This window comes from Mus caroli, unplaced genomic scaffold (genome assembly GCF_978045245.1).
Source record: "Mus caroli unplaced genomic scaffold, Mus_caroli_1 scaffold_17, whole genome shotgun sequence".
NCBI classification, from domain to species: domain Eukaryota; kingdom Metazoa; phylum Chordata; class Mammalia; order Rodentia; family Muridae; genus Mus; species Mus caroli.
The window spans coordinates 82,019,581-82,034,230 of NW_028227272.1; the positions used below are offsets into that span (position 1 = coordinate 82,019,581).

The 14,650-nt window shown below is 41.7% G+C and overlaps 1 protein-coding gene across 6 annotated transcripts in view; it reads right to left on the reverse strand.

Moving 5' to 3' along the window:
* The window catches only part of App (amyloid beta precursor protein), a 228,973-nt gene that overhangs the window by 157,853 nt on the left and 56,470 nt on the right, over positions 1 to 14,650 (reverse strand). For all 6 annotated transcript variants that reach the window (XM_029470477.2, XM_029470476.2, XM_029470475.2 and 3 more), the window contains exon 3: positions 3,581 to 3,710. In XM_029470477.2, the coding sequence (XP_029326337.1) occupies positions 3,581 to 3,710 (130 nt within the window). The remainder of the gene's footprint in view (positions 1 to 3,580; positions 3,711 to 14,650) is intronic.

The window sequence follows — 14,650 nt, forward strand, 5'->3', positions numbered from 1 at the left end:
TATATCCCCCAAAGAAATAGAAGCAGTCATTAATAGTCTCCCAACTAAAAAAAGCCCAGGACCAGATGGGTTTAGTGCAGAGTTCTATCAGACCTTCAAAGAAGATCTAATCCCAGTTCTTCACAAACTATTCCACAAAATAGAAACAGAAGGTACTCTACCCAACTCATTCTATGAAGCCACAATTACTCTGATACCTAAACCACAAAAAGACCCAACAAAGATAGAAAACTTCAGACCAATATCCCTTATGAATATTGATGCAAAAATCCTCAATAAAGTTCTTGCTAACCGAATCCAAGAACACATCAAAACAATCATCCATCCTGACCAAGTAGGTTTCATCCCAGGGATGCAGGGATGGTTCAATATACGGAAATCCATCAACGTAATCCAGTATATAAACAAACTCAAAGATAAAAACCACATGATCATCTCCTTAGATGCGGAAAAAGCATTTGACAAGATCCAACACCCATTCATGTTAAAAGTCTTGGAAAGATCAGGAATTCAAGGCCCATACCTAAACATGATAAAAGCAATCTACAGCAAACCAGTAGCCAACATCAAAGTAAATGGTGAGAAGCTTGAAGCAATCCCTCTAAAATCAGGGACTAGACAAGGCTGTCCACTTTCTCCATACCTATTCAACATTGTACTTGAAGTCCTAGCCAGAGCAATTCGACAACAAAAGGAGATCAAAGGGATACAAATTGGAAAAGATGAAGTCAAAATATCACTTTTTGCAGACGATATGATAGTATATATAAGTGACCCTAAAAATTCCACCAGAGAACTCCTAAGCCTGATAAACAGCTTCGGTGAAGTAGCTGGATATAAAATTAACTCAAACAAATCAATGGCCTTTCTCTACACAAAGAATAAACAGGCTGAGAAAGAAATTAGGGAAACAACACCCTTCTCAATAGTCACAAATAATATAAAATATCTTGGCGTGACTCTAACTAAGGAAGTGAAAGATCTGTATAATAAAAACTTCAAGTCTCTGAAGAAAGAAATTATAGAAGATCTCAGAAGATGGAAAGATCTCCCATGCTCATGGATTGGCAGGATCAACATTGTAAAAATGGCTATCTTGCCAAAAGCAATCTACAGATTCAATGCAATCCCCATCAAAATTCCAAATCAATTCTTCAACGAATTAGAAAGTGCAATCTGCAAATTCATCTGGAATAACAAAAAACCTAGGATAGCAAAAACTCTTCTCAAGGATAAAAGAACCTCTGGTGGAATCACCATGCCGGACCTAAAGCTCTACTACAGAGCAATTGTGATAAAAACTGCATGGTACTGGTATAGTGACAGACAAATAGACCAATGGAATAGAATTGAAGACCCAGAAATGAACCCACACACCTATGGTCACTTGATCTTCGACAAGGGAGCTAAAAACATCCAGTGGAAGAAAGACAGCATTTTCAACAAATGGTGCTGGCACAACTGGTTGTTAACATGTAGAAGAATGCGAATCGATCCATTCCTATCTCCTTGTACTAAGGTCAAGTCTAAGTGGATCAAGGAACTTCACATAAAACCAGAGACACTGAAACTTATAGAGGAGAAAGTGGGGAAAAGCCTTGAAGATATGGGCACAGGGGAAAAATTCCTGAATAGAACAGTAATGGCTTGTGCTGTAAGATCGAGAATTGACAAGTGGGACCTCATGAAACTACAAAGCTTCTGCAAGGCTAAAGACACCATCAATAAGACAAAAAAACCACCAACAGATTGGGAAAGGATCTTCACCTATCCTAAATCAGATAAGGGACTAATATCCAATATATATAAAGAACTCAAGAAGGTGGACTCTAGAAAGTCAAATAACCCCATTAAAAAATGGGGCTCAGAACTGAACAAAGAATTCTCACCTGAGGAATACCGAATGGCAGAGAAGCACCTGAAAAAATGTTCAACATCCTTAATCATCAGGGAAATGCAAATCAAAACAACCCTGAGATTCCACCTCACACCAGTCAGAATGGCTAAGATCAAAAATTCAGGTGACAGCAGATGCTGGCGAGGATGTGGAGAAAGAGGAACACTCCTCCATTGTTGGTGGGATTGCAAGCTTGTACAACCACTCTGGAAATCAGTCTGGCGGTTCCTCAGAAAATTGGACATAGTACTACCGGAGGATCCAGCAATACCTCTCCTGGGCATATATCCAGAAGATGTCCCAACCGGTAAGAAGGACACATGCTCCACTATGTTCATAGCAGCACTATTTATAATAGCCAGAAGCTGGAAAGAACCCAGATGTCCCTCAACAGAGGAATGGATACAGAAATTATGGTACATTTACACAATGGAGTACTACTCAGCTATTAAAAAGAATGAATTTATGAAATTCCTAGCCAAATGGATGGACCTGGAGGGCATCATCTTGAGTGAAGTAACACAATCACAAAAGAACTCACACAATATGTATTCATTGATAAGTGGATATTAGCCCAAAACTTAGGATACCCAAGATATAAGATACAATTTGCTAAACGCATGAAACTCAAGAAGAATGAAGACCAAAGTGTGGACACTGTGCACCTTCTTAGAATTGGGAACAAAACACCCAGGGAAGGAGCTACAGAGACAAAGTTCGTAGCTGTGATGAAAGGATGGTCCATTTAGAGACTGCTGTATCCAGGGATCCGTCCCATAATCAGCTTCTAAACGCTGACACCATTGCATACACTAGCAAGATCTTGCTGAAAGGACCCAAATATAGCTGTCTCTTGTGAGACGATGCCGGGGCCTAGCAAACACAGGAGTGGATGTTCACAGTCAGCTATTGGATGTATCACAGGGCTCCCAATGGAGAAGCTAGAGAAAGTACCCAAGGAGCTAAAGGGATCTGCAACCCTATTGTTGGAACAACATGATGTACTAACCGGAACCCTGGAGCTCTTGTCTCTAGCTGCATATGTATCGAAAGATGGCCTAGTCGGCCATCAATGGAAAGAGAGGCCCATTGGACTTGCAAACTTTATATGCCCCAATATAGGGGAAAGCCAGGGCCAAAAGAATGGGAATGGGTGGGTAGGGAAGTGGGGGGCGCTATGGGGGACTTTTGGGATAGTATTGGAAATGTAATTGAGGAAATTATGTAATAAAAATATTAAAAAAAAAAAAAAAAAAAAAAAAAAAAGAAAATGAGTATTCTCCTACAGCCTACATACAAGTCCTTACAAACTTTATCTCACCTCCCCCAGGCTTAGGATACACATTATTAATAGAATGCTCACCTAACCTTTATAAAGTCCTATGTTCGTTCTCAATTACCACACTAAATAATGAAGAAACAAATAAATCGCCTCTCCTTACTTATAATATCTAATGCAATTTAAATGAAACATAAGGACAGACACAGGATTGTTTGGAGTTTGCAACTTCCATTTTTTTCCACCCATCTTTGGATGAATCTGCAGATATGAAACCCAAAGATATGGAACCAACAATATGTTGGCAGTGACATGCTGAGGGAGCAGTGCATGCATGAATATGACCTAATTAAAACATCCTCCCCTCAGCATGAGCTGTGGGGCTGGCTGGCTAACTGGCTCACCTAAGCAACGGTAAGGAATCACAATGTGGGTGTGTGTCTTGCACTGCTTGCGGCCCCGCTTGCACCAGTTCTGGATGGTCACTGGCTGGTTGGCTTCCACCACATTTGTGATCTGCAGTTCAGGGTAGACCTGGGGAACACAGGAGAAGAGGAAATGGTTACTCTTGGCAAAGCCTGGTACACAGAGTACATGTTGAACCTTTGCTGTTATTCAAAGGTTCCGTTATTCTCTAAGAGCCAAGTTGCTCTGCTTCTGGCCAAGCACAAACACTGGTACAAAGGAAAATGCCTGAGCGGCTGTACCTAGTATTCCACTCCAAGGTGACTTGCATTGAGCTGTCTTTTCACACTGTCCAGGAGAGTTAAACTAGAACCATGGGAAAGCAGAGATTCTTGAAAGCATGAGGTCATTTTCTATGCAAAATAAACCATTAGGGAAGACCACAGCTTGTAGTATTCTAAAGAAGCCCTGGGATTGATATAATTCAGGTTGTCATCTCTACTTATATTCAACTCACTGCTATCTGAAAAATACTTTATGCACAGAGCATGGCACATAGATGGTTTCCACACACACACAAAGAATCAGCCTCTGTCCTCAAAACAGTTTACACAAAAATATTTTATTAAGTGCATCTTCAAGAGAGCCATTTAAAGGATGGCACTCAGGAATTCTCCTCCTTCAGTAATAAACCACTTATCTCTGTCTGCGATGACTGCTGTTCATGAATCATGCTGTTTGCTGATCACTTGGAATGAAATGTCAAACTCAATCAACCAAAATGTATTTGCGAAATACCAAGCCACTTCTATGTAATAATAATAATGGGTTAGAGATTTGAAAGAAGAATAGCAATACAAAATATGGCTCTAAAGTGAGCCATTTTGCCAGATAAATAACCAGAGAAATAGTTTACTCAAGGCTTTAAGGAAGCAGATAGTTTAACTGGAGGTGATGAATCCAGGAGGTGAAGGTGAGAACATGAAGGGAATTGGACACAGTCAAAAGGTTGTAAGACAACAGAATTCGAATTCTGGAATGGGCTAAAGGGTTTGGTGTAGACATATTATAGAAAGTGAACCAGGAAGGACTATGCTTGGTAAAGTTTGGGAATTAAAATTAGGAATCTGAGAAAGTCCCAATTATTGGTAATTGCAAGGAATATAAATATGGCCATCAAAGGGAGTAGATAACTAAAACAAAACAAAACAAAACAAAACAAAACAAAAAGAAGCCAATGTCACTGAAGGATTCATGATATGGGTTTGAGAAACGGAAGTACCAGAGGTATCACTGACTCCTCCCAGATAACTTACAGCCTACAAAAGGGTTGGAATGGATGACAGGAAGCCAGAAGCAGAAGACTTCAAAGATTCAAGGTGTGTACCACAGGCTAGTAGGGCTCAGGGTCAACTCCATCCATAGACAACAAAGACGGTCTAGGCTGAAAGCACTAGAGTTCATAGACAGGTTTAAGGGTTTTTAGGGGGAGAGGGCCTGGAGATGGAGATGCAGAACAGACTCATCCCCAGCTTCTGCGCATACTGCTGAGAGAACCTAGGAACCTGAACTAGAGGACCGTGCCCACCCGGGAGCTGTGGATACGCAGTACTTTGTTGTGATTGTCAGAGTGACCCTGTCTTCATTTAAGATGCTGACATCTTGTCCATTGCAATTATGGGGGGGGGCATCTAATTGAAATACTATAAAACGATATTACTTATGCCTTGATTACCTCACCTTACTTTGTGAGCTAAAAGACATTTGTAAAAGACATTTGTAAAAGAAGGGAGGAAGGGAGGAAGGAAGGAAGGAAGGAAGGAAGGAAGGAAGGAAGGAAGGAAGGAAGGAAGGAAGGAAGGGGGGAAAGGAAAAGGAAAGGAAGGGAAGGGAAGGGAAGGGAAGGGAAGGAAAGGAAAGGAAAGGAAAGGAAAGGAAAGGAAAGGAAAGGAAAGGAAAGGAAAGGAAAGGAAAGGAAAGGAAAGGAAAGGAAGAAAGACAGGACGATGAAAATGGATATTTAAAAACTACATAACTACATTGTGGACACAGAAATATTTAGTATCCTCTCCCCCCAAAATGATCCATCTAGCTAAGAAAATACACAGAGGGAACTGAAATAAATGCCTACCATTAAGTGACAGAAGTCAGTCTATAAAGGATCCATACTGTTATGACTTCCTATAAAGACATGACAGTCTATAAAGACAATTCTCTATACGGGTAGCAAAACGATCAGTGTCTGGACAAAGCACTCGCCTATGAGCCAGAGTTGAATCCCTGGTACCTGTGCATGTTGGGGGCTCATGTGTAATTACAGAGCTGGGAAGATGGAGACAGCCAGATCCCTGAGACTCACTGAGCAGTTGGCCTTGGCTAAGAGACCCTGTCTCATAAAACAAGGTGATAGGCCTGGAGAGACAACTCAGGCTAACAAAAAGCAGTTATTGTTCTTGGAGAGGAACTGCTTGTGATTACGAGCGCCCTCATGGTGGTTAACAAACATCCTTAACTTCAGTGTCATGCCATCTAGCAGCCCTTGGGACCTCTGTGGGCACCGGACACATACATGGTGTATATAAAAGACACCTCACATGGTGCATATCTATACAGGCAAAACATTCTCACAGACAAAATAAGATAAATCTTACAAAAAGTAAAAAGGAGATGGCTCTTGAAGAATAAATAGACACTCAAAGTTGGTGTCCATGCTTGTCCATATCCCTGTAGGTATAACCCTGTATACACACACACACACACACACACACACACCCCTACCTGACCCATAGAAGCTACAACACCAAGAGCAAGCCCTAAGACCAACTATAGACTGTGAGCGACAAAGCATGACAGTGTGGGTTCATGACTTGTCAGGGCTGGCTCATTCCGGTAGGGTATCTTCATGATAAGAGAAATCTACTGCATCTCTCTGCTGTCCTTTGTGCCTTTTGGTAAGTGTATGACTTCTCTTTCAAAGAAAAAAAGGAACTATAGTCTCAAATAATAAAGCACAAGGGATCAGTCAGAGGAATCATGTGGCTAAACAAATACATAAGTACCAAGTCGGGGACAGTGAGATGGCTCAGCTGATGAAGGCACCCGCTGGCCTGAGTTCAATCTTTGGCAATCACCTCTTGGCACCTGTGCACCCAGACGCAATCACATGCATGCACAAACAACAGAACATCAAAATGTAATAATTAGTTTCGTCTGTAAGGCAGAACCCTGGTCTTCAAACACGACCAGCAGTTGAGCTGCAAAGGGCACAGCTACCTTCGCTCCACTTGGTTTTGTGCTTAAGTATCTCCAACCCTGAGTACATGCATTTAAGGCCCGGGCAATGCTCCCCTTGAAAATGCCACTAAAAATTTAAGAGCCCCATAGCATTATTCTCTATAATGAAGGGCGGGTAGCGTTGTGTACAGAAATATAATTCTCCCACCTTTTCTTGTTTATTAGACCACAAGCGAACAGCACTTGTGAGTCATAAACTCGATGGCATGAGAGTTCGCCCTGGGGGATAGGACTTTATGTGCAGTGAAGTGTGAGTTACTGCATCTTTCTAAAGGGAACCCAGCTGGCACTTTAGAAACGCTGCCCCCCGCCCCCCCGAGATGCTTCTTAGACGTCAGTTTTCTGTAAATTCCTCTAATACAGTCACACCACATTTCCTTCATTTCCATTACAACCAAGGAATTGAGTTTATAAGTGGACCAGCAGGAGAAAGGGCCTCCTTGCTCCCATTGCTCACACACCACCATTAGACTCCTAGGATAATATCTGGTGCAGCGGACCAGTAAATCATTCGGTGCCCAGTGTCTGTGCAGAGAAGATGGCACGCTGACAGACCAAACCTGTGAACATGTGGCTCTCCTTTGAGATTACCAGAGCTTTGAATGGCGATCAGCCAGACAATTAATTTCCAATTCTATCCAGAGAATCTAGGACACACATGTGACTCTCTGGGTTTCTCCACCTCCCTCCATGCTCTGACAGCAGTGTTCATATGCAGAAAGATGAGAGATTATAAAACCTGAACCGCATAAAGCCCGTGCAGTTTGCCTAATTTCCCTGATCCGTGACATGGATGCAGTAACTTCAATCTGACTCAGTCACTTTTACTCAGAGATGAAGAATTATTAATTTGGGATCGCCAAAGAGAATAATATTTTGCCATTCTAAATAGCAGGAAGTTTATTTAAAGGGGAAAAAGATGATTTTTTTTTTAAAAAGTTGAAGTAATAAATTTCCTTTTGAAGTACTGAATGGCCAGCTAGGTAATGTGATGACTTTACACAGGAACAAACCCCAACAAAGCAATGCCAGACAAACATACTCAACAAAGTACCTACATTTTTTAAAATTTCAAAAAAAATTATGAACGCTTGTTTAAGTAGCTCCAGAAGAAGTCTATAGAGACAATGATGCATTTTTTTGTTGACAGATTAGATCACAGAATGCACTGTCTTAGTCAAGAATTAAAAACTGAATTATCTGGGTATGGTGGCACACATCTTACATCTCAGCACTTGACGGGCAGAGGCAAGGGGATGTCTATGAGTTTGAGGCTAGCCTGGTTTACACAGCCAGTTTCAGGGCTACCAGGAATACATAGAAAGACTTGTCTCAAAAAAGCAAAACAAAACAAAAATTAAGTGAATTATAATGTGTAAATAACCTTGTAACAATATTTAATTATTCATCATATTTAATCACAAGAAACAGGACAACATTTAATATTTTTTGTGACACGGTAAATTTTAATAAAGGAAGCAAAGATGCCATGAGTTTTGTGTATGTGTGTGTTTAAGTATGTATGTATATATTATGTGTACAGGTGCAATCCTGTATGTGACTGCTGGCATATGTCAGTCATGACACATGCAGTTTGTCTAATTTCCCTGATCTGTGACATGGATGCAGTAACTTCAACCTGACTCAGTCACTTTTACTCAGAAATGAAGGATTATTAACCTGGAATCGCCAAAGAGAATAATATTTTGCCATCCTAAACAGCAGGAAGTTGTTAGAAGTTAAAGAATAACTTTGGACATTAGTCCTCAATTCTCACATGCATTACAAATTACATGTAATTTGCATGTACTTTACATTCGAAATACGCTGTTAGTGGGACAGCTGTCACTAATGATGTATGTACCAGAACGCTAGTATAACAGACATGTGAAATCCTTATTTGTGGTCCTTTCTTTTCTACGTTTTATGTGTAGGGTTGCTTTCTTGATGAAAATCGTGGACTTGATGGGTGCAGGTAAAGATATCTCAGCAGTTAAGAGCACTTGCATCTTACAGGAGACCCAGGTTCCATTCCTAGTATCAACATGGTAGCTGGAAACCACCTGTAGTTCCAGTTCTGGGTATTCGGGTAAGCCAGAGCTAGGGCAGGTAAACCAGGCATCGGGATGACAATGCTTTTTCTCAAAAAGCATAAAACCAAGTAGCTGGCTATAGGATTGGGCTTGGTGGATAGGTGTACAGTGCCCAGCAGGAGCCATCCAGGGCCATCCAGGGGAGGTAAATAGGAAGAGGTGCAGAGGGAGAAGCTGCCCGGGTGAGAGTCAGAAGAGCACGGCGCCTCTGAAACTCAAAGCAAGGACATTCAGCTTCTAGGAAACACCCCTTTACAATATACCTCCCTCAGAGATATTAAAACCTAGCGTATGTTCCTTTCAGTTGAGTAGAAATGGACCGCTTTATTTGCTGGTTTCACAAATGCACCCCCCCCCTGCCCCCGTGAATCCTTCTTTTTCTGTATCAAGGCCACTTCATGCCATGGCTATTATCACTGACAACACCTGGCAACTGACCATGTCCTACCTCCTAGACACCTGCTGGAACATGTCCTCCTTGAAGGCAAGAGCCATGAGATGCAGTTGGAGTCCCCCACCCCACCCCCCACTATGCCAGCACAGTAAATGTCTGACAAATATTTAATGTTATTTCTGGTTAAGTCCTGATACAATTCAATATGGAAATGGTTTACATGTCTTAGGCTCTTGCTGGGCATCACACTCCTATCTGCTAGGCCCAGTGACTATAAGACAGCTAGTTGGTTTTATGCTTTTTGAGAAAAATAATCCTCTCAATGTTGTTCTTCTAAACAGAGGTGGTAGGTTATACTTCTAATAGTATGTTGGGTTGAAATAAGCTAACAATAATACACAGCTGAAGATGAACTGTTGGAAGAATGAAACCCACCACTTTTTTTAAAGGCCCATTTACCTGGTCCCAGAATCATGCCATATCATTAAAGAATTAAGTATCAGTCTATAAAAATTATTTTTAAATAGAGAATTGAAAAAAAATTCCAAAATACCAAAAGCCAGAAAAAATGGTCATGTAGAAACCATCTTGGGTTCCATATTAAAAGTGGTAGCAGCAAGGTGGTATCGCACGGCTTTAATCTCAGCACTCAGGAAACAGAGGCAGGTGGATACCGGAGTTCAAGGCCAGCCTGGTCTACAGAGTGAGTTCCGGAACAGTCAGAGCTACACAGAGGAAACCTATCTCGAAAAAAAATCAACCAAAAAAACCCCAAAAAGATGATATCGGTAGTCAGTGTTTTTATTCTTAAAATAAAATATCTTAAAGGATGCAGTACTATCTTAAAGGATGTTTCTCTGTCATTTCTTAAGGTCAGGAACTGTTAAGTCTGTACACTAGAACCCCAGATGTAAGCTGAGATGCTTCCTTCAAGACATTTAGCCCACAGGTAGGCAAACGGCATGAGCAAACTATGGCGACCAGAACTGATGTGGTCCGAAGAGCACGCTCAAGAAGAAAATAAAACCAGATCATAATAAAGGTTTCCCCAATGGCAGACATCACTGCAAACATCTCCTGGGCAGCATGTCACAGCGGATTGACAACTAACACAGGTGCCTTTTCTAAGCACACGGAGACCACATTAACAGCACGCGTTTCGCTGCTTAAAACTGGTGTGTGTAAGCCGAGACCGGGGTGTGCGGAAGAGAATACATTTCTGTTTCCAGATTTAAGTGACACACTTTAAAGTTTCTAAAACCTGATGAAAAAAAACTGCATCTTAAAACTGTTTTCCGCCTCGATTCTGCTAAGGAGAGGGGATATAGAAAACAGAACATCTAATTCAGCTGAGAAAGAGAAGTGAAAGCCGAAAAGTGGCCGCTGCTCGTGACTTAATGAGGTGCTGAGAGGCACAGGCAGCTGATGAAACACATCTGCAATGTCAGGGAGGGGGAGCAGAGTGGGCCCTGCTCTCACAAGGATGCCTTACAGGAGACAGAAGGCAAAGCACTGCAAGGCAAGAGTGTGTTTCCCAACCATTTGGCCCAATTCCGCATGTGACACTGCATATTAATGTGTCGTTCTAGCCGCACATTCACACTCGGTGCGGGAAGGCACGAAGGAGCCTGGTTAGGCTGGCATGCCGCTGCCTTCCCAAAGCACTCATGAGAAAAGCAAAGAGGGGATGCCTAGCGTGTAAGGCACGGCACAGATGCGAAAACAAAGACACATGTGTACACACATTGCCTCATTCAGACATCAGTTTTCTCTCTGTCAGTTCTTATTGCTAACTTGACACAACCAAGAGTCACTGGAGAAGAGGGAGGCTCGCTGGAGGGATTGCCCAGGCCTGACTGACTGAGCTGTGGGGAACCATCTTGAATGTTGATTGATGTGGTTGATGCAACCCCAGGTAGGAAAGAGGTCCTGGGTTGTATAAGAAAGTTGGCTGAGCACCAGCCAGGGAAAGCAAGCCAGCAAACAGTGATACTCCATGGTTTCTGCTTCAGTTCCTGCCCTACCTAACTTCCTTCAGTGATGGAGTGGGACCTGGAAGTATAATACCAAATATGCCCTTTCTCCCCCTAGTTGGATTTGGTCAGGGTTTTATCACAGCAGCAGAAGGCTTACTAAGACACACACCCTCACTATAATTTTTATGTTACAATATTTAGACTGACTTCATCTCTTTTAGCCCTAAGTTCTAAGTAATCCTTGAATCCAAATAGACCACCGATGCATAATTTACACCAGGACTCATATTGAAAAATTATGATCCACCTATTCAAAAAAAAGCTGCTTTACTTAATATGAATTCTTGGACCTTTTAAGTATCAGTACTATGATGCTTATGATCTGTGGGTTAATTTTGAGCACATAAAGCCAGAAGGTGACCAGAGAGAAACAACAGTATACAGAATACACTCCTATAGCATCCGCTATCCATTTGTAACAAACCTAGGAACTGGAAAAGAAAGAACTTCCACTAAAGATGTGGCTCCAACACACTGGCCTGTAGGCATGTCTGTGGGCATTTGTTTTCACTGTTAAATGATACAGGGGGACCCTGGGACTGTGGGCAGTACCATCCCTAGGCAGGTGGGCCTGGGCTAGACAAGAAAAGTAGCTGAACAGGAGCCTGGAGCAAGCCAGCCCGTAACCCATACGTCTCCATGGCCCAGATCTGCTTCAGTTCCTACCTCTAGATTCCTGCCTGATGTTCCTCCTACCTTAGTTTCCCTCAGTGATGGACTGTAACCTGTGCACTGGAACAAAGCAAGTTTATTTCGGGCATGCTGTTTATCACAGCGGCAGAGGGCAAACTAAGGCAACCCTGAAAGACAGTTGATCGATGAGGATGATCTGTTTTTGTCTTTTAACAATTTTGCTTCCTATTAATGAAGAAGGACAACGAAAAGAGAAATAATAACTCCTGGGAATCCCACATTGGGTTATATAATAAATTTTAGAATAGAAAGTTAGGGAAAAGAAAGAGCTGTGTTCAATTCATATAGCCAGCTTTTGTTTGTTTGTTTGTTTGTTTGTTTCTACACAGGACTACTTTGTTTTGAGGGCCTGTTAATCCCAAAGAAAGCACTCAAGTAGAGGAACAAGGATAAAGAAATCACAGACATTGTTATGGATGTAAAGGACTTACTTAAGAATGCACGAATAATCTAAGAGTAGAGGAAATGCACAAAGCCAAGTGCATCCATCTGACTGCCTACACTTGAAACTTTTCCCATCCTCAGCCAGCCTCCACAGGCTAGGCTGGCTCCAAGTGGATGCTCAAAGAGCCAACCCTGCCTTCAGGAAGCCTTGCCTAGCAAGAGTCTTTCCTGTATGCTTAAGACCAGAGGGGGACAGAGGAGGATCAAGGCTGTATATGATTTCTCATAACAACTGGCTTTCATAACATCTGCCTGTCCCGGTTACAAAGGAAGGACACGGTCTGAGACATTGTTTGTGGATTGCCCTGAATCATGGTACTTCATACACTGTACCATGGGATCACTGACAGAATTTAGAGGACGATCTTTCACATCCATTTTCCCACCTCTGTTTGTAAAATAAATTCTCTCCCCAGTCAACCCAACCTTTGAAACACACTACTGAAATGTCCCACTAAAAGTACTCATACCAACACATCCCCCTGGCTTCCATCTCTCAAAATCTGGATCCAGAGTCTCCACATCACCATCAAGACCCTTCTTGCTACCCACCACTGTCTCCATTTTCTAGGTTTTATTCTCAACCTGATGGAACAGAGCATGTTTGCACCCCTTGTAAGCCAGGGATGTAAGCCAAGAAAGGCACCGTCTGACACAAAGCCCTATCCTCGCTGAAGTCTTTAGCTACACTGGCCAGGTTTGCCTGGCTTAAAAGTAAAGAAATAAAGTCTTGAGACATGGAACTAAACACACCCTGAAGCCTTTGGTGTACGTGAAACTATATATATATATATATATATATATATATATATATATATATATATATTTAATCTCATTTCACCTGAAAGCCATGCAATGAAACCTAATAAGTCTCATTTTCTGACCCTAAGTTTTAATGTTTTTTGAGAGGGTATGACCCCCGAGCCTTGATCTCTTTTATTTTTAATATTTTTACAGCTTTGAGTGTGTCCACCCATTGTACATGGCACTCAGATGCATAAAGAGCTCTCACATAAGTTTAAACAGTACAATGAATATATTCTCCTCCATAGCTTCCCCTACCCTATCCTATACCACCCGTTGTCACCCCTTGTTCCCTTAGACATCTCATTGATACCGTCATGTCATATAGACAGATATGATTTTATGAATCTATACAATGCATAGGAACCACAAATAGAAAATACGTAATATTTGTTTCTCTGAGGCTTTTTCTATTTTGACATTTCTTCAGCCAGAACATTTGCTATGGTACCCCAACAGATCATTAGCACAAATGGCTATTGTTATATCATTAAATTTATGAAGTTACATTTAAGTATCTTTCTCCATGTCAGCACTCTGCTTCTAGTATAGACCATAGAAAAGGCTATTTTCCTCCATCAAAGATTCACAGACAATGTTAAAGAATTTTAAAGCTACACTCTGTGTTTCTCTCTAAGGTTGCAGGTCCTCTCATAGCACTTTTTGTTGGGTATATAAAATGAGGTCAAATCTGTGCAGTCCCACGACTCTTGTCTAACAACTTTAAAACCAGGAACAGTAGAACAGAATGGCCCCTCAGGCAGAAACCACAGGTGCTCCGGCAGGGAAGTCTCCCTTAGTATAGACAAGGATGCCTCTGCCCATCCTACTACAGTCTCATGCTAACAAAACCATCCACCAACATTACCAAATGGCTACCAGTGTGCTTCGTTGTCAGATAAAATGCTTTGTGAATCACGACCCTAAAAATGTCACTCTCTGTAGCACCATGGGTTTCTAGAGCCTTTACCTACAGGAGACATAATGGGGTCCTGGCGGACATGCTACAGTAAAATACCACACCCTGGGCAACTCAAACAATGGAAATCTATTTTGTCACAGTTCAGGAAAGTGACAAAAACAAGTCTAATGGTGCTGCTGAGGACATTTTTCTATTTTCACACTGCATCCTCACATGACCTCTTTGTATGAGGAAGTAAAGAGAGCTGGCTCTCTGCAGTTTCTATAAGGGCATCAATTCCATCTGGAGGGCTCTGCCCTCATGATGCCATCAATACTAGTCATCTCTGAAAGGCTGTGTCTCCAAAACCTATCTAAAGAGAGTTAGCCTAACCTCTGAACTTTGGGAAT